The sequence below is a fragment of the Alligator mississippiensis genome, chromosome 4 (genome assembly GCF_030867095.1).
Source record: "Alligator mississippiensis isolate rAllMis1 chromosome 4, rAllMis1, whole genome shotgun sequence".
NCBI classification, from domain to species: domain Eukaryota; kingdom Metazoa; phylum Chordata; order Crocodylia; family Alligatoridae; genus Alligator; species Alligator mississippiensis.
This window is the reverse complement of record NC_081827.1, coordinates 149,255,318-149,281,871: the sequence shown is the minus strand read 5'-3', so window position 1 is coordinate 149,281,871 and position 26,554 is coordinate 149,255,318. Positions and strand designations below refer to the sequence as shown.

At 45.7% G+C, this 26,554-nt stretch overlaps 1 protein-coding gene across 1 annotated transcript in view; it reads right to left on the bottom strand.

Moving 5' to 3' along the window:
* LOC102567866 (ephrin type-B receptor 5) overlaps positions 1–26,554 on the bottom strand; it is a 113,029-nt gene that overhangs the window by 5,500 nt on the left and 80,975 nt on the right. The window contains exons 7-14 of the mRNA XM_006271790.4: positions 11,597–11,721; positions 10,290–10,452; positions 9,418–9,532; positions 6,535–6,590; positions 6,299–6,418; positions 5,592–5,839; positions 1,303–1,518; positions 15–164 (exon numbers count right to left, since the gene is read on the bottom strand). Coding sequence (XP_006271852.1) covers positions 15–164; positions 1,303–1,518; positions 5,592–5,839; positions 6,299–6,418; positions 6,535–6,590; positions 9,418–9,532; positions 10,290–10,452; positions 11,597–11,721 — 1,193 coding nt within the window. The remainder of the gene's footprint in view (positions 1–14; positions 165–1,302; positions 1,519–5,591; positions 5,840–6,298; positions 6,419–6,534; positions 6,591–9,417; positions 9,533–10,289; positions 10,453–11,596; positions 11,722–26,554) is intronic.

The window sequence follows — 26,554 nt, the reverse complement described above, 5'->3', positions numbered from 1 at the left end:
CTGCCAGAACTTACATCCTGGTTGGACATGTCCCAGTATGGCCTCTCGCCATAGGACATCACTTCCCACATGACGATGCCATAGCTCCACACATCACTAGAGGATGTGAACTTGCGGTACTGGATGGCTTCAGGGGCAGTCCAGCGAATAGGGATCTTGCCACCCTGAAGAGCAATGGGAGAGAGAAAGCAGATGGGAGAGAGAAAGGAGATGGTCAGTGAGGCATGGAGACAGTCATTTGAGGTCAGCCTGGCCCAATATATGGGGGGCCAGCTCTTGACTGATCTGGTGCTGGCTAAAGTTATGCTTAGGGCCCTACCCCATCCTGTTGACATGACCAGGAACAGAATCAATCCTATTGCCCAATGGTGTTTTGCCCCAATGGGTGGGTTTCTCTTAGGGTTATGAGGGAGTGACTCCCATTGTAAGTCAATTGGAGTTGGACACATGAAGACCCCGGACTCCTTTGAACATTCCAGCCCCTCTTTCTCCTCCTCTATCCCAGGGACACATGTTCATGGTGAGACGCTCCTGATTTCCTTCCTCTTCCCACCTAACCCCCCTACCTGATAGAATAGCCAAGCACTCCTGCTCCTGGCCCTGCTCAGACCACATGACCCCAACTTCTGTCTCCCCACTCAGCTGCTGGCTCCTCATTTGGCCTTTGCTCCCTGTGAGGCAGACAAAGCCCCCTGCCCCTGTTTGAGTTCTCTTGCAGTGGATACAGGGATGTGTCAGATCTTCATGTGCCACGGCTGGTTTAGGTGCTGCTTGTTAGGGGTCTTCTTAGTAGGTATTTTATCTCTAGCAAGAGCCTAATGCTCCCCAAAATTGAGGCAGGAGGGGATTTCAGTCTGTGATTTCTTCCATCTATGGTCCTTCTGCTGTGATGATCAGCCAAATGGCAAGTTAATGCCAACTGCAGTTGAAGAGGCTTGTCTCTTATCTCACAAGAAACTGCACTGAACCCTCTCCAGCTCATTTGGCAGAGGTGATCAGAATGCTGTGACTGTTGGTTACTACTGGTCTGGGCTGGATTGAAACTGGTGAACCCAAGGGGGAAGGGTGGTATCCCACGGACCAATTTCTCCAGCTCCCCCAGGGTGGAGGATGGGCTGAAACTGGTATGGTAGAAGCAAAAAGCTTTGTACCCCTTGCCTGGTGTCCATGACCTATTGCCAGTTCTGCAGGTTGGGCAAGCACCTCCAGGTCTATTACACGGAACTAATTGTGCAAACATGATAGGTCTGTGTAGTGCAGCTGGAAAAGGAGACCTTGAATCACTCACCACCCATCACTCACCAGGGCTCCAGTATAGGTGGGATTTGAGGCATCATCTTCCAAGAAGCGGGACAAACCAAAGTCTGACACCTTGCACACCAGGTTGCTGTTGACCAGGATGTTGCGGGCAGCCAGGTCGCGATGCACATAGTTCATGTCAGAGAGGTAACGCATGCCAGCCGCAATCCCCCGCAGCATACCCACCAGCTGTAGTACACTGAACTGCCCTTCCTTTTGCTGCAGGTGGGGAGAGAGATGCACAAGGACACCAAGAGATTCAGGCCTTCACATGCACTGGATATGCAGCTCTTCTCCAGTAAAGAGAAGCAATGACCAGGGAGATTGAGAAGGGGGTATGTGCAGTAAGAAAGCAATGTATGGCTAAGTTCAGACAAAATTTGCAGGGACAAAACAGACATCAAGAAGAAGTAAGAGGCTCACAAGTGGTATCACATGAGACTCCCCACTTCTGAAGAGAGAGCTCTTGGGCAAACAGCAACTCCTAGCTGCTGAGGCTCAGTGTGTGCTCCCCTCCATGTCAGGGAGATACCTTGGTGACATGGCAAAATACTCCTCTGAGGGCTGCTATTCTCATCTGATCTATATAGCCGGGCTCCAACCCTCCATGCCCTTCCAAATCTAGCAAAGCCTGTGCATCTGACTGTGATAGGATTAATGGCAAATAATCTCAATAAAGAGGTGATGCAGCCACACCAAAAGCAGAAAAGTACATGTGCTCAGGTTAGTGGGGAGGGGAAGGTGGGGGGTGGGTCATAAATTCAGTCAAGGAAAAAAAAAAACCTCTGGAAACTCTTAACAGTCCAGAACGGGCTATAACTGACTGGAAACTTTACAGTTTAAAGAAAGAAAGAAGTCCTACCATTTTGATGAGATGGGGTTTCATGGGGCTGAAAGTGTCCTATGGAAGGCAGCTTGAAAGCCACCACACTGGGAGAGTGTGTGCAAAGACAGTTTAGAATAACAGTAGGCACTGAGCAAATAGGAATAATTCAGGCTGAATATGATATTTTTCTGAACTAAGGAGGGTCTCTTGGACTACGGTGTTTTCATAGGCCTGATGGACTTCATCCCAGGGTACTGCAGTGACTAGCGAAGGAAATCTCAGAACCCTTGGCACTAATATTTGTGCAGTTGTGGGAGATGGGTGAGGTACAAGAGGACTGAGAAAGGACCAACATAGTTCCCTTCTTTAAAGAAGGCAAAAAGGAGGATCTTAAGGCCTGGGAAGTTACTGGAGCAGATTATAAGGGAGTGTATTTACAAGAATCTGGATGAGGAAAGGCTGATCACAGGCAGCCAACATGGATTTACTAGGAACCAATTGTATCAAATAAACCTGATCTTCTTCAACAAAGTAACTACTTGAGTGGATGAAGGGAATGCAGTGGAGATGGTGTATCTGGGCTTCAGCAAGGCTTCTGACAGTCTCATTTGACTTTCATATAAACAAATAAGAGAAGTAAGAGAAATGTGTGCTAGACAAGACTTTTATAAGGTGGAGGGACAACTGGCTCAATAGCCACAAGCAAAAGATAATTATAAATAGATCCATGTCAGAATGGCAAGTTTTGAGTGGAATCTCACAGGGGTTTTTCCTGGGCCCAGTGCTGTTCTATGTCTTTATTGATGGCTTGGATGCTGGCATAGAAAGCTTCTTGGGCAAGTTTGCAGATGATAATAAACAGGGAAGGACTGAAAAAACTTTGGAGGACAAGAGAGCAATTCAGAAGAATCTTGACAGGTTGGAAAGCTGGGCTGGAGCTAATATGATGAAGTTCCATGCTGAAAAATGCAAGGAGCTACACCTCAGGAAGAATAATCAAAACACAATACAAAATGGGTGATACCTAACTGGATGATAGCACTACAGAGAAGGATCCAGACTCAATATGAGTCTGCAGTGTGATGTAACTGCACAAAAGCCTTTAGCAAGGCTTTTGGTACGGTCTTCCACAGCATTCTCGCAAGCAAGCTAAGGAAGTACAGGTTGGATGAATGGACTGTGAAGTGGACAGAAAACTGGCTGGATCATCAGGCTCAAACAGTAATAGTCAATGGTTCAATATCTAGTTGGCAGCTGGTACCAAGTGGAATGCCCCAGGGGTTGTTCCTGGGGCAGGTTTTGTTCAATATCATCATCAACTTGGAAGATGGGATGGAATGCACCCTCAGCAAATTGAGGATGGCATCAAGCTGGGTGGAAGAGTCAAAATGCTGGAGGATTGGGCTAGGATTCAGAGGTATCTAGACAAATTGGAAGACTGGACCAAAAAACATTTCATGAAGTTCATTAAAAACAAATGCAAAGTCCTACACTTAGGACGGAACAATCCTATGTAGCAGTACAGGCTGGGGGCTCTCTGTTTAAAAGCAGCTCTGTGGAAAAGGACCGGGGGGGTTACAGTGTACAATAAGATGGATAGAAGCCAACAGCGTACACTTGTTGTGAAGAAGGCTAACAGCATATTGGGCTATATTAGTAGGAGTGATAACACCAGATCGAGGGGAGTGATCATTCCCAGAGGCTACACCTGGAGTACAGTGTCCAGTGTTGGGCCCTCCATTACAGAAAGGTTGTGGACAAATTGGAGAGAGTCCAATGCAGGGCAACAAAAATGCTTAGAGGGCTGGGGAACATGACCTATGAGGAGAGGCTGCGGGAACTGGATTTATTTAGTCTGGAAAAAAGTCATGAGGAGAGGGATTTAATAACTGCCTTCCACTACCTGAAGTGGGGTGTTCCAAAGATGATGGAGCTAGACTATTCTCAGTGGTAGCAGATGTCAGAACAAACAGCCATAGTCTCAAGTTGCAGCAAGGGAAGTTTAGGTTAGATATTAGGAAAAAAAAAACATTTCACAAGGAAGGTAGTAAAGCATTGGAACAGGTTACCCAGAGAGGTTGGGGAATCTCTATCCTCCATCTTTGGAGGTTTTTAAGACCCAGCTCTTGCCTTGGCTAGCTTGATCTAGTTGGGGCTGGTCCTGCTTTGAGCAGGGGGTTGGACTATTTTTCTATGATTCTATGAAAAAATGAATGCAGTTTGGAGTTGTTTCAATAGAAGGATGTTATAGTGCCTCTTTACATGGCACTGGTTAAGCCTCATTTAGTGTACTGTGAAATTTTTGGCTCTGCATTTTAAAAAGGAGATGCAGAAGTTAGGGAGGGTCCAGTGATGGATAACAAAAATAATAAAGGGCTTGGAAGGCAAGTTGTATGAGAAGAGGTTGAAGGAGCTAGGCATGTTCAGTTTGTAGAAAAGGCACTTAAGAGACATGATAGCAGTCTTCAAAATACCTGAAAATCTGCCATAAAAAGAAGGGAAACACTTTTGCTCTCATGCTGCAGAGATCAGAATGCAGACCCATGGCTTGAATTTGCAGCAAAGTAGATTCAGATTGGATATCAGAAAAACATAACTGTCAGAACAGTCAGGCAGTGGAACAGACTGCCTGGGAAAGCTATGGACTCCCCATCCCTGGAGGTGTTCAAGAGGTTAGACAAGGATTGGTCAGGGGTGATCTAGGAGTAGTTATGCCTATGCTTTCCTATGAGTACTTCCCATGCTTCTGGGCTTTGCTAGTTGCCACATGGGGCTGGGAAGGAATTGCTTTCCTCTCCTGTGGCTGCACATCAGGGGTTGTTTTGCCTCTCATAAGCATTGAGTGTTGGCTATAGCCAACAAGACTGGGGGGTATGCCAATGATCCTGCTGGGGCTTAAGCCCAGAGGTTCCTGGCTAGAGGGTCTTGTTGCTTTGTTCCAATCACCATATTTGGGGTCAAGAAGGAATTTTACCTTATGGTCAGATTGGTACAGATTGTGGGGGGTTTTGCCCTTCTCTGTAGGAGGGGGTGGGGACCTCTTCCAGGGATCTCTTAAGTGTATTTAAGAGCCCTTGCAACAGCAGGATGCTGACCACCATGTTCCCCCTGACTTACTTGTGGCAGGGTAGCGTGTTATGCCTTGTGGCATATAGTTTTATAAATAGGTTAGGCAATGGATTTTTATAGGATGGTATGGGTAGGGATGATCCTGTTTGTGGCAGGATGTTGGACTAGATGACCTCTGAAGGTCCCTTCCAGCTCTGCTTTTCTTTGTTTCTCAGTGTGTTGGTCAATAAGATGCTCTAGTCAGTGACTCAACATTTATCTTCATTACACCCCCCAGATATTGGCCATGAGACTGACAGACACAGAGGAAGAAGATGGACAGGTGAAAGGATGGAGCTGACAGACAGACACAGATAGAGGTGAAGGTGGGTGAAAGAGAGAGTCCAGCTTGTGGTACCCTGAGGAAAGAATCCAGCGATCCATTCTCCATGAACTCGGTCACAATCATGACGGGCCGGCTCTTGGTGACCACACCTTCCAGGCGGATGACATTAGGGTGCTCAAACTGCCCCATGATGCTGGCTTCACTCAGGAACTCCCGCCGCTGTTCATCTGTGTAACCAGACTTCAGGGTTTTGATCGCTACAGTGTATTCTCGCTTCCCTGGAGGCTTCAGGCGCCCAAAGCATACCTCCCCGAACTCTCCTAACAGTGGAGGGAAGAAGCATAGCTGGAGAGAGGTGGGAGGAACACTCCTAGATTTTCTTGATGGGCCAGGGCCATAGCTGATAGACTTCAGAGAGGGAAATGCCAGGGACTGTCAGGGACTATGGCTACTTCAAGGGTTTGCGGCAGGATAAAATTCTTGATCAATGCTCGTTTAAATCAGAGAACAGTTTGGAACACAGCGGGGCCTAAGAGGGCACGTGACTTGGCTTCTCAGCACTGACTCTGATGCGGGTTTGGACCAAGACTGAAGTCTAGGCAGGTGTTAATGTTAAGGCAGAGTCCAATCAAGACAGAGGGTAACTACTGAACCATGCAGTGTGCCAGGAGGCAGGGGTGGTTTTGGCACCCACAGCAGGTTAGCAGTGCATTGAGTCACATCAAGAGTTGCTAAACTATGGGCCAAAAACCTGGGGCTTGCCATCTTGCCCATGTTACCTGATCCAATGACTTCCTCAATCTTGATGAAGGAAACATCAATCTCCTTGGCAAACTCCCGAATTGCCTCATTGGGGTCTTCATAGGTGGAGGGATCAATGTAATACTTCACACCAAGTCCTGTGAGGGAGAAGAGACATCCAAAATATGACCATAACCAAGCCCAGATGGATACAGGTATGATCAAGCCCTGCAGAGAGACAGACCCCTACTACTTAGCCTGGGAGAACACTTACCTCGTGTACTGATGTACTGTTGCAAGCGGTCTGTGTATGGGGTCTCTCGCCTCTTACTGCAGGGCACAAAGAAAGAGGAAGTCAGGGACAGCAGAAGAGGTACCTTCAAGGAGCCTGGGGTGAGCTCTCCAGTGGAAAGGCAGACTCAAGGACTCAATCAAGTCAGGGAATGAAAAAAACAAACTATGGTTCCAGACTGCCCACTGCCCAATTCAAAATTGTTTCCTATGAGTCGCTATTTTTATTGCTGCTGGGTCCAACCTAGTTTTCATGTGACAAGTGACAGAGCTTCTACCTTCTCCCTGAGATATGATTCCACAGATGAAGACAACTATTTGGAAAGCTTCCCCTTTATTTCATCCTATGATTGCAGGTTATTTCCTCCAGCACTACCCTTGATAATTCCTTTCCCTCCATGGTTTTACAGTTGTCAAATTGTTCTTCTCTTAGGCACCATGTGCTCAGGCTATATAGATGTAATTGTTCTGACCTTTCCCCATATATCCTCCCCTTATTTGTTTCATTCCTCTTCTCAGGCCTGCATCCACCACTTATTTTTCTGGTAGGGGGGTACTCCAAACTGAACACACAGTCTGACAGACAGGAATTCCCAGCTCCCTGCTGTATGATGTTGTGATGACTCTTGTGTTTGCAGCACTCCTTGCAAAGATGCATCTAATTTCGATCCTCTATTGTCTTTTTCAACATCACTGCTTCTTAAGCTTCCTTTTCCTGCTGAGTGTGTGTGTTTCAGGTCATTTCCCCCCCAGGTGTCTTAAATAAATTTTACAAGTTACAACTCATTTTCTTATCTTTCTGCTCATATTTCTAATTGCTTTAAGTCGCTTTATATTACTTTCCTGTCTCCACTGGCATTCACAGTTCCTTCCAACTTGTCCACTTCATTATCATGCTACTTTGCAACCATATTAAATAAGACCAGGCCCAAAGCCTAACCCCACAGTATGCCAATATGTAGATTCCCATAAACACAGGCCTGTGCTGCTAATCCTCATCCTTGGGTTCTAGTGCTTTAGCCAGTTTTCAATCCACATCATTCCTTTTATCCAATCCCACTGGAATCTGAGAGTACAATTTCATGAAAGGCAGTATCAGTTTGCTTTACTAAACTACAGATAATTAATATGTCTTCAACCATCCACTAACTGTAATTCTATCAAGCAAAAATATTTGTGCACCATTATTCAATAACATTGATGCTGACTTTGTACGTTTCTGTAAAAGCTACATAAGTGCATGAGTTATTTTTCTCTTGAAATGTACTCAGATATTTTCCCAAGGATAAAAGCTGGCCTTACAGGATGATAACTGACAGGATCGTTCATTGTTCTTTCAAATTCTGAAGGTCAGTTTTACATTTGCTTTTTTCCTTAGGCTTCTGATATCCCTCTAGTTTTCCATCATTTTTCAAAAATGAATGTTAGGTTACATGGGTAGTCCCTCATGCAATAATTGTATATTGTCAAGAAAATGTATATTGACATTTTCACTGTGTAATATATATTTATAATACATGTATTTTTTTTAGATCTAAAACTGGTCTTTTAACAGCTATTTTTACAAGGGCTTCTTTTTTTTCCAAATGTCCAAAGGACATTTACAATAACAACGGTTTGAGACATCAGCCATTTCCAAGCCACTATTAATTTAATTACTTCTCTCTTGTCTAAGTGGACCTACTCTTCTATGGCATTTCTTCTTCTACAGATATATTTATAGAATACTTTTAGTCGCCTCCCCAGTGACAGTTTTGGCTCATATTAATTCATTCTAATTTCTTTTTTAAAAAAAAAATAAATGCTTTATTGAGTTGTGCACATATTATCACATATTTCCAATGTAACATGAAATTATATTTTAACAATTCAGAGATACAAAAGTAGTCTACAGTGTAAATATAACATTTCTAATTCTTTTCTCTCCCAAACAAAAAGAAAAAAACCCCAGAAAAAACACAAAAGAAACAAATGTTAAAAAGGTTAAACCCCCCCCACCCTCCCCGCAAGAAATAAGCAAAACTAGGTTTAGTTTTCTACAGTAGACTATGCAGCTATACACATACTTTGCTATAAACTGGAAGAGAAGCTAAAATATCCCTTTTTGCAGGAGGCACAAAAAGGACCAAAGACATAGAAACCCACAGTGGGGAGTCTAAGAACATAGTTCAAACCTGGGTGAATCTCAGTGGGCACACGTAGATGGGTTCTTGTTTTTCACCTTTCAAAATCTCCCACGGCTCAGTGTCACAGCCCAGAACTCATCTATTTTTTCTTATTGTCTTCCTTTTCTTTTCCTTGCAAATGGTGACCAACCCTATACTCCTGTCTATCTGTCCCATTCTTTTGAGCACAGCAGTGAGGATTGCTTTCTCTAACCCACATTACTAACACCGAGTCTCCACGCTGCCATGGAGGGTGCAATTTTGTATACTTTTTCAGATGAACTCAAGTCTCTTGAATCTTAGCTAATGGCACTTTGGGGCTCCCCAGCTGCCTTCCACATTAGTAGATTTTAATACTTCCTCCCTGCAGTTTCTCTGTTTGCTAGATTCCTTCTCCAGTTTTCTTGGCTGCCATTTCAATCTCTGGGCTGCCAAGATCCAGTGATCACTGCTTCTTAGCCTCCCTGTTGTTCCCCATTCATTTCCCAATGGGGGTTTTACCAACAGATTGGGCCCTCTGAGGGGAAAGATGGATGGGGTTTTTGCTTGAGGAAGGGCAGAGCAAGACAGGATTTACAGGGCACTTGGTTGACTGCACAGTAGTACTGGGTTTCCCTTGGAGTAGGGCCAGGAAGGGACGGGTAGGAAAGCTTCATGGACTTGGGTGCAGGTGCTGGGCACAAGCAGGTTAAGGGATTCACCTCTTGAAGATGATGGCAAGGATGGCAATGGCAGCAATTACCAAGAAGGCTAGCCCACCAAGTGCAGAGCCCACGATCAGCGGCAGTCGGTCCTGAACCATCTCTGAGCGCTCCCCTGGCAAGGGAGACACACATGCAGAGGACACAGGCTGTTAGCATTTCTTGCCTGTTCACCCAAAGAACAGCTCCAACTCCCAATCCGCAAGTAGAAACCTGATACCTCCCCCACCCTCGGACTGGTACTCCCATCGCCTCCTTTAGTCTCTCTGCTCCCTCCTTTGCTCATCTCCCTCCCTCCCTCCCTCCCCTGGAAAGCCTGTCTTCCCTCCATCCATTTCTCCTGACTTTGCCCCAGATCTGATGACTCTGGAGCAGTCAGCTAAGTCTGGTGCCTGGGCTGAGTCCCTCTGCCACTCTTCCTCATCTGTTCAGTTTGCTGGAGCACATGTAAAGAGGTCATCCTGACCCAGCTCCTTTGATCCCAGGCGCAGAGCTGTCACCAGGTGACACATTGTTCTATCCATGAATGGAGGGCAACCCTGCCAAGCACAGAGTTTTGCCTGTGAATATATGTCTTGGTTTGTGTGGGATAAGTAACCCTGAAAGAGAGTAGCACGCAGGTGTACAATGTGAGTAGGGATGTAAGGCAGAGGGATGTTGGGAACATGAGCCACTGGGCACAGGTAGAAGTGTGTGCAGGTCAGAGCCATGTGCCTGCAGGCATGAGGTTGGGAACACGGAGTCATAGAGAAGCAGGGCTGAAAGGGCCCTCCATGGATCATCTAGTCCATCCCCTGCCACCCGAGGCAGTATCATCCCTATCACTGTCTAATCTCTTAGCACAACTAAACATACGCAGGTGCAGCACTCACCTCCTATGAGGGTTTGGAAATACATCTTGCCACTGTATGGCCCATAACCCACAGACGTCTTAGCTCGCACCTGGAAGGCATAGATCTTGCCTGGGCTCAGGTTTGAGATGGTTGCCATGTTGGTCTCACTGGTCAAAGTGAAAGAGTTATCTTCATCTTCTGCCTGAAACCCAATCACTGATCAGTGGAGGTTACAAATGTGAGCCCCCATCCACCTTCAACACATCTCATGAAATAAGTATAATCTCCCCCAAAATAGTTCTTGCCCTGTGGCCCCCTGCTATCCCAGCCATGGGCTTCCCACATAGCTCTGCTAGCGCGCCTCATTCCTCACTCCAATCCCAGGTGTCACACTTGGTGTTACACTTTCCCATAATGAGATGCTATTCATTTAAAAAATCTTCCATCCTGTCCTGAAACATTGCCTCCTGTGACCACTGTATTCAGCCAACTCCCTCCCAGAATCCAATGCAACAGCATATGCTGTGCTGCACAATAGAAGGAGCTGTACTGGAGGAGACCCTCCCTGCTAGAGGAAGGAACAGTCATGTATGATTATGTATACGTGTCCCAGTGGGATGAGCAGAGCTGAGGAGGGGGAGTTGGCATGAACCACCCTACAAGCACCTTCCGCTGTATCCACCAAGCTCCAAGTTAGGAGACATGATTGACATGGGTGGAGGATAACCACACTGCCCCATGTGCTACCCTGCAATGGGTGGAATAACACCTCATGAACAGCAGGCAAGACCTGACACTATCCTATGCCCTCACCTAACACATTCCAAACTTCTAAGGCCCATCTACGCAGCAGCACTGATGAAACTCAAAGGGACAAGCATTCCTCCCCACAAGGGTTCTTGGAGATTTCTATCCAGCCAGAGAAGGGGATGCCTAGATATCTTATGGGATTTTCCTTTGATGTGCCACTGCTGTTGAAATGAGCCTGACCCCTTATAGAGAAAAGTTTGAGAACTGCAGGTCCCTGTTATAACCTGGATCCAGCAGCCCTAAGCTCTTCCAAGTGGGTTTTATCCAAGCTCCTGGCTAAGCCAGTGATCTCTCCTCTGTCGACCTGTGTCCTCTAGTTTACTCAGCTGAAAAACACTGATGGGAGATGCAATGTTATATGAGCCTTTCATGTCTCAGCTTTTCCTCACATTTCCTCTCTCTCTACATCTGAAGTGTCCACATTCCCCTTGCTCCTTTCCATTTCCAGCTGAACTTCCCATCTAGAGAGGTTTCCCTTTCTCTGCCCCATGCTCACCCTGGATGGCAGCTATCCCTTCCTTCTTCCCCACACTCACCTTGTCAAAATAGCGCAGCTGATAGTCCAGGATGATCCCATTGGGCTGGTCGGGCTGTGGCCAGGAAAGTGTGATGCTGCTGGTGGTGCGGCTCACCTGATGCATCATAGGAACTGCAGAGGGGACTAGAACAAAGGAGAAAGGGAGAGGGCAAAGTGGAAACAACAAAAACTTACTAAGGCGACATCATTTAATTGTGTACTGGTAATTTGTGGTGTCAGCATGCATTTTCGCCCCTCTTTTCCCTTCTCTGGAGTCTCATCATGAAGGATTACAAAGGTTTACAAAACAACCCAAAAGACATGCAGGCACAATTTCACTCTTGACAGAAATATAAGAGTGGCAGTTAAGGACAGAAAGTGAAAAAGAATCCTACATCCATCTGACAGTGCACCGGGAATTTTAGTCATCAGAAAGAAATGACCCAGAGCATAATTTGGTCAATTCTCTGAGGTGGAGACTGCAGCTCTTACATAAAAAAGTCACAGGGTCCTTATAGACCATGGTGTTCATGCTACAGCTGTGACCCCCTGTAAAGAAGAGAGAAAACCAGAAACAGAACCCAAGATCTTTGTTCTCCAGTGCCTCAGGTTACACTGCCTTGACAGTACTGGAGGCAGCAGAGACCCTGGATGAGAAGGGCTGGAATCATAAAGTGCTTCTTTGATATGTCGGTACCTTTGTCTAGAAAAAAATCTGGCTAAATCTATGAGTCTAGTGGAAAACAGAGGTGGGGGAAATCCACACTCCACACACACACTCCTTGCCATTAGAGCCAGTGAAAGCAGCAAGAAATTCTCCACTGAGATGGGGAAAGGGAGCGCAAGGTGTGATGCAAGGAGCTCAAACAGTAGCTTGAGGTGGGGTGCTCTAAACAGCAGGGTGGGGGGGGTCAGAGACACTTAATTTTTTAAGCCAATCCTATGGCAGCTTGGAGCTCAACTCATAATCTTGAATCACATGAGGCTGGCAATACTGTTCTCCCCCAACCCCATTTAAACTAATTCCATTGTGGGTTGGGGAACAAGAAGTTGCCTGGGTTAGAATATGTCCCATTAATTCAATCACACTTCATCTGGTTTTTGTTTTCATTCCACTTTCCTCTGAAGTGCTGGAATGGGCACGTTAGCAGGGAGGGAAAGACTGCAGAAAGACCTGGATAGGTTGCAGGGGTGGGCTAACAAAAACAGGATGTGTTTCAATACTGGCAAGGGCAGGGTGCTGCACTTGGGCAGTAGTAACGGGCAGCACACTTATAAGATGGGAAACTCCCTTCTTGAGAGCACAGAGGCTGAAAGGGATCTTGGAGTCATCATTGATTCCAAGATGAACATGGGCCGACAATGCAAGGTCATGGTCGGCAGGGCTAACCGGACCTTATCGTGCATCTCAAGTAGGGCCAAGGAGGTGATCCTCCCCCACTACGTGACAGTGGTCAGGCCACAGCTGGAGTACTGTGTCCAGTTCTGGGCACCCCACTTCAAGAGGGATGTGGACAACATTGAGAGGGTCCAGAGGAGGGCCACCTGCATGATCCGGGGACAGCAGGACAGACCCTACAATGAGAGGCTATGGGACCTGAACCTGTTCAGCCTTCACAAGAGAAGGCTGAGAGGGGACCTGGTGACCATCTATAAACTCACTAGGGGGGACCAGAAGGGTTTGGGGGAGACCTTGTTTCCCCTAGTGCCCCCTGGGATAACAAGGAATAACGGCCACAAGTTGTTGGAGAGTAGGTTTAGATTAGACATCCGTAGGAACTACTTCACAGTTATGGCAGCTAGGATCTGGAACCAACTTCCAAGGGAAGTGATGCTGGCTCCTACCCTGGGGGTCTTTAAGAAGCGACTTGATGCCTACCTGGCTGGGGTCATTTGAGCCCAGTTTTCTTTCTGCCCAGGCAGGGGGTTGGATTTGAAGATCTACAAGGTCCCTTCCAACCTTACTTCTATGATTCTATGATTTGGACAGTAAAGACGTTTTTCTTTATGTCCAGTCTAAAATGGTCTTGCAGGAGTTTGTGACTGTTGGACCTTGTCATCCCTTGCGGCTCTCTGGTGAACAGGCGTTCCCCCAGATGCTGATGCACACCCCTTATGTACTTATCAGCTCCCCCCAAGTCACCCCTAAGCCTGCACTTCTCCAGGGTGAAGAGTCCCATAGCTCACAGACTCTCTTCATAAGGCCTGTTTTTTTGTCCTCTGATCATGTACATGGCTCTCCTCTGGACTCTTTCAAGCTTCTCCATGTCCTTCCTGAATTGTGGAGCCCAGAATTGGATGCAGTGCTGTGGCCTCACCAAGACTGAGTACAGCGAGAGGATGACATCTTGGGTCTTGCTTGAGATGCATCGGTAGATGCAAGCCAGAGTTTTGCTTGCTTTGCCGGCCACAGTATCGCATTGGTGGCTCATAAGCCACACTGAGGTTAACAGGCCTACTCAAATGTTTGACAGTAGGCATGTGCACATTTATTTTGCAAAAGTGGAGCCATCACACATGGTTTCTCTTCCAAAAACAGGCCTTGAAGCAGGGCTCAATGAATTGCAGAGATGTCTAGAAAATGGATATCTAGCCCTGCAAAAAAATTTGTGTTTTGGGGGGAGAAAAAAAAATTATTCCAAATTGGGAGAATCCTTTGTTGCTGTACTTAAATAGAGAAATTCTTCACAGGGGAAAATATCCAGAAAAATGCCACTGCCAGAGGACTGATTTACAAGTTTCCATTTTGGCATCTGGCTGCCTGCAAGGCTTTTGCCAATCTGGCTTTCTCCTTGAAGCCACAAAATGCACTTGACAGAAGCTGTCCAGACAGATAACTCTGGGACCATCAATTGGATTTTCCCAATGGAAAACCAGGTTTTCAGCAAAACTTGAAGGGTTCCATGAACATTTTTTTATTGTGGGGGAGGGGTAATGGGGCCTTTGCCCCATTACTGAGAGGGGGAGGGAGCCCAGGGCCTGCTGGCTAGTCCAACTCTGTAAACAGACTTAATTGCACAAGGGGACCTTAAGTAAGATGGCCACCCACCCCAGGTGTAGGCAGTGATTGGCAGGCCTGGTGTGGAAGCAGAGGGTTAGGTGACTCAGGGGGACAGTCAAAAAGGCCCAGGGCTTGGGCCAGAAGTGGCAGTCTGCTTGTAGGAGTCACAAGAGGCAGAGATCCAGGGAGGAGCCAATCCAGAATGCCTAAAAGAAAGGACTTCATGCCACAGAAGAATGAAAGAGACCCTGCACTGCAGTCAACACAAGATCACTGCCTTGAATATCCTGCATTGGTTCTACCACAGGGTGAGATGAACTCTGGCCAGGGAGCTTGTGTTTGTGAGCCTTATGTTTTGGGAGCAGACACTCATTCTTTTGATTAACATTTGAACCAGAGAACCAGGGCAGGGCTGCTGTAAGGTGTGGATTGGAGACCACTGGGGTACAGCAGAGGCACCCAGCTCAGAGCACTCTTGTGGCCCAAAACCTGGGGGTGTTGAGTACAGGTAGGAGTCCAAGTACATTCAGAGTAAAGATCGTGACGTGTCAGAGGACTGCATATCTTATAGCAAAGACTGGGGAGCATAACTCCTGTGCCCACAAGGGGTGCGTCTAGAGGGCTGGGTGGCCCAGAAACCATGAGGACCTAGAGCTGAGGCCGAGAACCTAGGTTCCTGATGCAGTGGACCCCAGGAAGCAGGACCCAGCTAGATTAAAATGAACCAGGGCCAGGAACACTTGGGTTCAGACAAGAACCTACCCCAAAACCCGCATCCACTTCTTGGGAGCTACCTCCCTATGAAACTATAACATCAAGCCATGGCAGGAAAGCTAACTGTGAGGGAAAAGGACCCAGAGAGTCTGGAAGGGAGGGTGAGGAGGCCAGAGCCTGGAAGTGAGCCATGCCAGCAACCTTACTGCGCCAGTAACGAACATTTTGGTTACAGAGGGGGGAAAAGGCATTTTTCATGTGAAAATCATTCATGTGTAAAATTCCCAGCCATCCCACCTTATGTCCCAGACAATAGGTGCACATGTTAGATGGGCAGAATGGAAGTTGGGGATGTTTGGTAAGCAAGCAAGTACTGCGGAATGGTTCCTTCTCTCTTCCCAGCCTCATAAGAGATAAAAGGATAGTTTTTCATATCAAACGAGGCAGAATTATTCAGGAAGAAACAAATCAAAGGAGCTTTAACCAGCTGAGGCAAGCAAGAGCCAGTTAAACATGTAAATGAGACACAAAGGTGAGGTAAGAGTAATAATAAAATTCTTCACGTCTTCCCTACCCTTTGATATCTACCGCTTTTCTTTCAAACCCAGCTCTGCACAGATGGGAACCATTTTTCCCACCACTGGAAAATAGCTGGCTGGGACAGAACATGGTGACTGTTAAAACAGAATGCACAGACCCACCAGAGATGCTGCCCCCAAAGCCCCCCAAGTAAGAGTTCAGGATACAAATGAAACACACTGTATCAAAACATCAATGCAATGAGAGCTTTAGGGCAGTAGATGGTAATCGCCTGATTGCTGTTTGACCAAGAAACCTTCTATTTCTGAAAGAAAAATGCCAGGGGACCTTTTTAACTACTTGTCACATGCACTAGGTAATGCTTGGGAAAGGGAGCAGCATTCGCCCCTGGCCCTGCAACCACACACCGTGCACAGGCGGGTAGAGGCATTGCCTTCATCCATATGCAGTCAAGTTGCTAGTTACAGGCAGGCACTCCCTTTTTCCTTATGATCAATGTCTCCTGCCCTTTCCTATTCCTCCACACAGGTTTCCATTCCTACCCCTCTGAAACATCAGATCACTAACCACGCTATCAACATGCCCACCTTTTCCAATCCACCCTCACAGGATACTGCTAGCCCCCCATAATAACCCAGCAACGTTTACCTGCATTTCAGGGTTAATATCCATGCATTTTTGCATTTACATACATCAGTGTAATTTATGTGGCATTCCATAATGAAGCTGAGCTGGTGAATTCTAAGGCACAGAGGCATGAAAGAGTGAAATAGGGTTGTAGTTGTTTTTGTTAGTAGTAGCAGTAAAAACAGGTATAGGGTAATCCAAGGCAGGGTAGCTTCCACCAACTGTTCTAAGGCAAGAATTTAAATTTTGATAAGCAAGTTGCCTCTCATTCACAGGCAAATCTCATGAATCATCAATCACCTGCAAGGGTAACAACCCCTACAGACAAAAGTTATTTGACTTCCTGTTTTTAAAGAGCTCAAACAAATGTTAAGGTTGAAGGTATTTATGTGCAGAAAAAGCTGATAGTTTCTATCATGAATGTTTTGATAAAATATCCCCTCCATTGTTAGGAATCTAGAGAATGCTGAATTTAAGGCTACCCTTAGATAAAAGAACCAAAATATCCAAGCCCTGCTACTTCTGAGGTGTTTGTCTCTAATGGCTTCCCTTCCTCATGTGAATATTATTAATAATGTGCACCATGGAACCGTGGCTTCCTAATTTGTTCTATGTATACCTGTCTCCAACACTAAATGCAACAATTTGTCACAGCGCTAATAGTTTGCTCTTCTCACATGAGGTTTATACATGGAGACATTCCAGCTCTGCATCTAATGACACTTGGCTAATTGGCGGCGAGCTGAAATCTTAGGGCCCGATTATTAAATGGTCTACTCATATTGGGAGATCTGGCCTTTGATGAAGAGTGGGAAACAACCAGTGTCAGTACAGAGCTCGTTTAATCAAGTGCATGGGAATTCCTGCTCAGGTCCCATGTCTGACAGCGATGGAATGTAATTAAGATGGAGGCATTTCATTGTGTTGGTTTTTGCAGCCACTGATAAGTCACAGGATCATGGAGAGGTAGGGCTGGAAGGACCTCTAGTGGTCATCTTGTCCAACCCCCTGCCTGAAAGCAGGAGCATCCCTTTCTAATCTGTTGTCTAACTTACTAGTAAAAATTACACAGTCAACCCCGACAAAACCACAAGGTATAACAAGGCTGAGTGGCCCTAACCTGCCAAAGATAAGGCAAGTGAACAACAGTGCTCAATGGCCTGCTGCTGTAAGGGTTGTCAAAATACACTCAAGAGATCCAAGGAAGAGGGCTACACCCCCTGTTACAGAGGAAGGTAGAACCCTCCACAGTCCATACCAATCTGATTGTGAAGTAAAACTTCTTCCTCACCCCAAATGAAGCTCTTTGCTCTGGGTGAATAAGATGTCAAGTTCTCCTGATGTTTTTGTGGGATCATCATGAAAGCAAGATGTGTGCCTCATTTGAGAATGGCTACTCTGAGCTGCCCGTTCCCAAGGTCAATAATGTTTGATAGGGTTTCAAGTCTAACATTCCTGAGCAGTGGTATGAAAATAAAATGGAAATATGTGCCAGTGGCATTAACTTCCCCCTCACTTTTAAGAAAGTCAAGAATTTTGAAGACAGCCATAACACAGGACTAGCAAATGAAGGAAGACAGAGGTACTTCTGACTTTGACCTTGGCCACTGAAAGTCTTCAAGACCAGGTTCACTGTTGCTGGTCTTTCAAGCTCATTGGGAAGAGGACCTCTCTTCTGTAGTTCTTAGAAGGATCGCTCTAATACATCTCTACTTTGGTCAACATATCCGCTAACAGGCGATCCTTTATGAGGTTAATCAGGAGTCACACAAGCAAACTTCCCACCCCCTTCCAGACACAGGGCTTCATGCTTGTGGCTTGAGAGTGCCCAGTGAAGGAGCAGAGCTATGGGGGCACTGGAGGAGAGAGGGCTTTGGATGGGAGGCATGGCACAAGCGACTTCTGCCAGGAATAGAGGGAACAAGACTATAAACAGACTTTCAGTGAAGGAATGCAAGTGAATCACTGACAGCAAGGACCTTCTATCAATTCAAGTTAGACTGTAGGTGTGAAAAAAGCTTTAGGGAAAGAGATTTCTCAATTGCCAATACTGTTTATGCACCACTGCCTTCCACTAACCAAGCTCTTCCACAGGGCAAAAGCAGTCATGGTCCTGCCAACTTTACTTCACCTGTGAGATACCCAGGCAGGCACGAAACCCAGTACTGTAACTAAGGAAGGGGGGGGGGGGGGGAGAGGGGCGGTTAACCAGAGCACCAATTTTGGGCACTAACTTGGGAGGGGCACAAACATAACAGCTGCCACTGCTGCTCTCCTGGCCACTGCACTGCCATCAGCAGCCCGACTGCAGCCACTGCCCAGTGCACTCTTACTGGCTAGGGTGCAGAACTTCCCAGTTGTACCTCTGGTACTCCACTAAACTGAGATTTTTCTCAAATGAGCCCACCCAAAGGAAGCCTGCCCTTCAGTTTTCATAAAATTCACAAAAAGAAAGATGCAATAAAAACAATTTTTCTATGCAAAATTAACTCCAGATAACAGCAAGAAGAACCATCACTTAAAGACCTGAGCATGAAAAAATTGCCTTGAGGCAATGGAAGGTGAGGCTTTACTATGAGTCACCTGCTCTGTGGTAACTACCCATGTGCAGGCTCTTTCACTTTGGTAAGTGAAAGTTAATCCCCAGTAATTTAAGCATCTTTCACTGAGGGGGTAAACCACCATGGTTTAGGCTTAATTTATCATGGGTTAAGAGTATGCACATTGGCTGTTACCACTGAGCAGCTAATATACTGCAAGTTCCCACCTTCCTTACCTTTCAGTAACATACCATCTCCTGAAGTGAGCTGTTGCCCATGAAAGCTTATGCATCTCTGATTCAGTTACTCTATAAGGTGCCCCATTACCTTGCCTTTTGCTTGACTACAGACTAACATGGCTAACTACCTCTCTCAGTAACTTGTTTGTGTGCCAAAGTCCTAAGTGACTCCTCTCAAAGAGGCTGCCTCTGGACCAGGATCTATTTGTAGAAGCAAAATCAATATGCACAGAGCAGAACTCAAGGGACAGAATATCTCTATCCATATATCGATATTTGTTTTGCACCTGGCCGTCTCACTTTGTGGAGATTGTCAGCAATGCAGATTGTTATTAATTATTGCTCCGGACATGCACTGATTCCACCCTTCTAAAAAGGGTTTTCAGTCCAAGATCTTCCAGAGACACCTGAAGGAGGGCACTGACTTTTTAGAAAATGCTGAGCATCCATGGTCTGTAAAATTAGGTCCTGCGAGGTTTTCTTAAGCTGGGTACTTAGGAACTAAGCCCCCCAAGATTGCTATGACTTTTGGAAACAGGAGACTAGCTCTACTGATTGAATTTACAAATACTTTTTCTTGCTATCCATCAGTGTTTTGAGACTCCCACAAAAAAGAATAAAACCAATAAAACAAGCAGAAGGAAATGACAGAAACGGAGAGATAAACGGGGCCTATTTCCTAACTTTTGTCCACCTGTACCTGAATTACAGGGTGCTAACTGCTCCCAGTTCACATGCAACTGAAAGAATTTTAAAAGCCCCAAAACAGTAACTTAATTGAGAGGACACAACTAGCGCAGCAGCCCTGGGCACTGACTTAGTGGACGGGCACAAAAATGGCTACCACCGGAGTGACAGCTGACCACACCACCACATCTGCTTTGCTTCTATCTGAAAACAAGACCAAAGGCCTAGATACTGAAATGCCCATTTAGTGTAACATGCCTAAAGACCGTTATAGACAAACTGAGGATGAACTGCTTCAAGTTGGGCAACCAGAAATGGAACTTGAAAATTGGTAACCCCATAAAATATTGCCCTTCCCTCTGTATCTACCCAGAACACACACTTCCAAGATGCAGCGGCAGAGTTCACTGAACCTGAATACTACAGTATATTCAGCAGATTGCAGACTGAGCATCCGAAGTGTTGAAAAAATGGAAACAATGAGCTGTGATATGCCATGCTGCTGATCACAATTATTGGCAGCTAAAGTTTCTCTCACTGTCTGATGTTAATGGGGCAGTGGACAGGAGTTTCAGAAGGAGCTCTGTAGGTGAGGGAGAAGCTGCCCCTATTCATCCAGAGTCAGTGAACAGGAATATTTGAGGCTGGGTCTGTTTGGTGGCATTTCCACTTGTATCTTGTGGGATCTGTTTGTGTAAAGGGCATGGTGACTCTGAATGTTCACAAGTGACTGTTCCTTCTCTCAGCCGAGCCTAAGTAGGGGCAGAGCTGCTCCAAGCTATAAAAGTCTGACAGAGAATGACACTAGGGGCCAGCAAAGAGTGAGTGCTCACTAAAAGGGCAGTTCATCAGGGAGAGCTTGGGGTGGTGTTTTTTTTTCCTTTTGGTTATTTGTTTTCTTATGTTCCCAGGAGAGCCTCTCCTTCCCCTAAGACTTTTTTTTTTATTTCAAAAAGGCATACAAGACAGAAGATAGCAGCTGTGACACCCATGGATGAGTTTTCCAAGCATGACAGACAGAAGGATCATGGGATGTAGAAACAGCAAGGTTTCTACTACCTTTGAATGGGTTCTTACTGCCAGTTCCACATTTCTGAAGCGTCTCCTGAAGGTGCTCCTGGTGAAGAAGGTCATGGGGTAGAAATTCAGCTGAAAGCAGTGACAGAGCTGCAACAGGATTTTGAGCAGCTGGTGAAAAAACGCAAAAGAGAGATGCTGCTGCACATATAAATGAGAAACCTCTGACACCTACCAAATAGATGATCTGATGGATAGATCTTCTGAAGAGGAGGGGAATCCATGGAGCCATGTAACAGTAAGAATAAGGCAAAGGGAGAAACTGACTAGTGAGGGCAAAGCAAAACTGGGGAACCAGTTTAGTGTCTTGATCAAAGAGGAGGAAAAAAGAGAGAAGTCTGTCCACAGGATGGAGACGGCCAGTCCCAAATCAGGGGAATAGAGAATGGAACCTACAGGTGACCTCAGCCCAGGAAGAACAAAGGAAGCGTCAAGGGAGATCAAAGGATAAGATCCACAGGCAGAAGAAGGAATGGTAGGAAAACAACCAAACAAAGATGAAAATACGAAGAAAGCACAGGTTATGATCTTGGAGATTCGCTCCTAAAGAGAGCAGACAGGCCAATCACAAGGGACATCCTGGAAAACAGAAGTGTGGGCTGTCTACCAGAACAAAGACACAGGACACAGACCTGAGTCTCAAGAGGATCCTTGATGGGAACAAGGAAGAAGGTATTAATAGCCAGAGATACTTGCTGACAAACACAAATGATAAGTATGCCAGGCTGGGAAAAACACTAAAAGAACCAGAAGCTTCAGTGTTCTTCTGTGAGATTTTTCCTGTCTTAAGAGTAGGTGGGAGAAAGCAGGACAGGATAATGAAGATAAATGGGTGCCCTGGGGATTAGTACTACCAGGAAGCTTTGGGATGCATGACCATTGGCAGGCATTTGCAAACACAGGCCTGTTCTCCAGAATAGGCTCCGCTTTAAAAAGTGACGAAATTGCCTTCTGGGATCAAGATCAGCCTGACTGATAAAAAGAGCATTAAACTAGAACAAACTTTCCCTTTGCCTGAAGAAGGGTGCTTGCACCTGAAAGCTTGCAAAAAACAATTTTTCCAACTATTTAGTTGGTGGTAAATAAAGAGACCACATTTACCCAAAGAACCTTGTCTGCCTATGCCATTAGGCCAACACAGCTACAACCAACAACCCTTAAACTAGAAGCTCATGGGAAAGAGACCCAGGGCTGGAAGGGCTATGGAAGGGAAGAGCAGAGCTGTAAATGGAAACAAGATGGTCAGACACATTCTAACTAGAAGCTTGGGTAGGAAGAGATGGAAACAACTTAAAAAGCGTACATGTTTCAAAAAGTCTGGGCAATAAAATGGAGAAACTGGAACTCCTGTATGTGGCATGAAACTGGACATTATAGGAGTACTAGAAACAGGGCAGAATAGTAACCATGACTGGAACACAGATACTGAAAGGCACAAACTGCTTAGGAAGGGGAAAAATAAAATAGAGGTAATGGGGTAGCAATGTATATTAATAAAGTGGTAGATTTCAAGGAATTAAAATGTGACAACACAGACAAAACAGAATCTGGGTAAAAATCACATTAGGATGGAATAATAAAATGGACCTTAAAGAGACCTGCACCCCATGACTAATTATGAGAAATGTATGAGGCAAGGATTTTTGTGGGTGGTATCTTTTATTGGACCAGCTGCATGGTTGGAACAGACTTAGAGAAGCTTTCAAAAGCAATGCATTCTTCTTCAGGTCTGAGGGAACAGCAATTAGTTAGGGAGGCTGACTGGATCTGAGAGCTGATGAACATTGATGAAGGGACATGAAATGATTGCAAGGCAATAGTACAAATGATCTTAGGTACTATTAGGTACTACATCCCAAATGAGAGTTAAAAATCAGTAGGGAAGGACTACAGAATGTCATGGACAAACACAGACCTTAGAAAAGATGAGAGAAAAAAACCAAGGCTCTACAAGCAGTAAAAAATGAGACTGGTCTGTAGGGAGGAATATTTTTCTATGATCAAAGAAAGCAGGAATATAGTGAAAATGGCCAAAGGCTTAGTTGAGCTAGTCTCTCTGAAGAATACTCAAACTAGCACCAAAGCTTCTTCAATCATGTAAATAAAAAGGAGAACCAGGAGGGAAGACATTTTTGCTATAGGCTGGAGGAGGGGAAGAGATCAAGGGTAACCTAGATAGCCATATTATTCCATAAATATTTTTCCTCAGTCTTCCATCAACATGAAGAGATAACTGAGGATAACAGATGAGTACTGAAGGGCAATGAAGACATGGAAGTGGAAAGCACTACATTAAAGGTGGAAGCAAAACATAGATTGCTTTCTGACAAAGAACTGGGGAGGGCAGGATGATCTCCATCCAAGAATATTAAAAGAACTCCAACATGGATCTTCACTAAATCTGTTAAGTCCCATATAATACCTTATGAATACAGAATAGCAAATGTAGGGCCAAATTCTGTTCCACCAATTAATCCTGTAAGTGTTCTGAGGCACTTAAGGTGCAATTCTGTTCTACTCTATTGGAGTCCCTGAAAAACTGTTACTGAAAAAGGTGGGTGAGTCCTCTTCCCCCATGATGCTGTTGTGTGACTTGATCTCACAGTTGGCAGATAACAGTTTGGGTCATGCATGAAGGCATTAATGTTTTTTCAGGACTTGAATAAGGTGGAATGAAATCATACTTAGGTGTCTAAATCCAGTAATGTGATTAACAGATAGAAGAGAATCTCATCTATTAATGACTTTTTTATAGAAAGAGATGAAAAAAGTGACCCAGGCAATTACAAATCTATTTAGGTGGACTTCAATAATATGTAAAGTCTTAGAACCAGATACTGAAGGAAAGGATAATTAAAGATATGGAAGAAAATATAAGATGAAGTAAAACACAACATGGCTTTTTTACCCCCAAACATGTCAAACTAATTTAATATCCTTCTATGTCAAGGTAATTGATTACTTGAAAAAGGACAATACAATCGACTTAATTAGTTTAGATCAGAGGTGTCAAATATATGGCCTGGATCTGTCTTGTAGAGCCTCTTTATCCAGTCCGCTACTGACGGGCCACTGGAAGTTGGGGGGTGGAGGTGCATGGCCTGCCACAGAATTCAGCGCCCTTTGGCTCTGTTGGCTGTGGCTGATAGAGTGGAGCTTGGCCTGCCCTAAAAACCTCCTGTCACTGGCAGACCCCTACCCCTGGACCCTTTGCCATGCCTGGACCTACCACTACTGCTACCAGAGTCTTGCTCTTCTGCTCAGGATTATAACAATTGCTAAATTTGGAAACAGGAAGGAATTTTCCCCCTAAATCAGATTGGCAAGGTTGCTAGGGATTTTGCCTTTCCTGGTAATGTGGGGTCTGGTCTTCTTAGAAACAAATGGGCACATGCTGATAAGTTCCCTTGTCTACCCTGCCTTTTACCCACAGCATGTTGTAGGGCAGGGGTTGGCAAACTATGGCCCATAGGCTGGATCTGGCTTGCAAAGAGATTGGATCCAACCCACACTGGAGTCCCACAGCCAGTGGGACAGGTAGGGGCTCACATACCTGTAGCCCTGTCCCCTTGTCAGGCTCACCTCCTTCACCCAATTTTCTGTGAGAAACACCACTTCAGCAGGGAAGACGTACTGGCATAGCAACTAGCCAGAGGGTCAATGGAGCTCCTACACTGCAGCCCCTGCCTTTCCTGCCCCAAATTTGTTTTTCCTGATAGCTGCTCTTGATGAGAACCAGCAGCTGCAGTAGGGGGATGCCAGAGGGTCCCTAGACCCAGATGCTCCTGCATTAACCCCTTGGCTGCTGGCTATGCTGACACCTGTCCCTACAGTATTGGCATCTCTCATGGGGGTGGGACAGAGAGGTGTCAGGCTAATAAGGTGACTGTGGCTACTGGGCCATAACCCCACCCTGCTTCTGTTGTTGGTGCGCTGAGGAAGGGGGGCCTGTGGTGGCCTGATCACAAGGGACTGCCTGGTATTGTTAAAGCTTGCCATGCCCTGCTGTCTGGTGTTCTTGGTGTTCTGGTATTGGGCCTTGTAGCTATGTGTGCAAGGGCTTGACGTAGCAATTTTAGGGATTCCTTGGTTAAGTGGCTGCCTGTCGATGCAGGAGACTAGACTTGATGGCCCAGGGGGCCCTTTTCAGTCTTCTGTTCCTAGCAAGTAGGAATTTCTTTAAGGTCAAAGAATTCACATAAATTGTTAACTGAGGAGCAGAACTGACCTTGGTAAATCAGTTAAGACACTGATTAATTGGCTGTTAATGTTAATTATTTGAGAAGGTTTCCAGGATGCTGAGCTCTCTCACAAGGGAGCAGCAAGTCTCCGGTGTTCTGATGCTTTGCCTAGAAAGTAACACTGCAATTTCACTGCAGTGCATGAGCCAGAGGAACACCAGCACCCTCTGTCCTACTGAGCCCCACCTTGAACTGCATCCCTGTCCCACCTCCTGGCCTCTCTCCATCAGAGCTAATGCTCAAAGTAGGAGGGATGGTGCAGGAGGAACAACACCAAGTGACTATTTGCTCCAGACACTTCAGCCATCTCACTCCCCTCTTCCCTGCTTCCTCTTCTCTCAAACGCTCTGTGGTTTATGTAGCTGGACCTCCCACATGGATGACATTACCACCTTCAGCTGTTCTGCCTCCCCTGATATAACCATCACGTAAGACTTAGGCAGGCATGTTGATGCCACTCTGAAGTTACTTCTCCCCGGTATCTGCTCAATCTCAGACTCCTCCAGTCACTGCCCTTGTGTATCTCACGTAGATCTGAATGCTTGTGAGTTTTCTTCCCCACTCCTTTCCTCACAGCAGTGGCCAAAAGCATCCTGTCCCTTTTCTTCCCGCCTCTCTTCCCTTTCCTATGGTTTGTATTTCCCCAGATCTACTATACTGCAATCATTGTCAATAGGCCTTTTTCCTCCAGTGCTATCTCCAAACCTACTACTGTTAAACTATCTTTTGTCCACATTTATACTCTCAGCTACTCCATCTGTCAGCGTCCCCCTTTCTCAACAAAGAACACGAAGAACCCATCCTCTCTTCAAACGCTTTACATGCACCATTGTTCTCAAGAGATTTCCGCCTGGATACAGCACAGAAACTACCTTCCTCTGTGCACTTAACAATTCTCTTTTTTGTGCTGATAACGTCTCCTTTAGGCCGTCGCTGCAGCTTCAGCATTATTCTGTCCCTCTCCCTGAATCGCCTCTATATCTATTCAGGTGTTGCAGACCATCTCCTGTCACAGTGTCACACTTTGAGTTCCCTGGATAGATTGTGCTTAGAAGGGAAGAATATTATTATTATTGCTACTAACAATAGGGTTCCACACCTGTCTATCAAATATAAGAGACTTTTACTTTACAGTGCATAACAAGGTTCAGCACTGGTACTTTCTGCCTACTTCTCCAAACCTGAACATCTTTCCTCTGCCTTTATCCAAAGTGCAGATATCCCCTGTAACATGAAAAATTTCTCATCTCATCCTGCAAAACCACCAAAAGCTGGAGCCTTCGTAGTTCCTTTGCACCATCCACCAGGTCT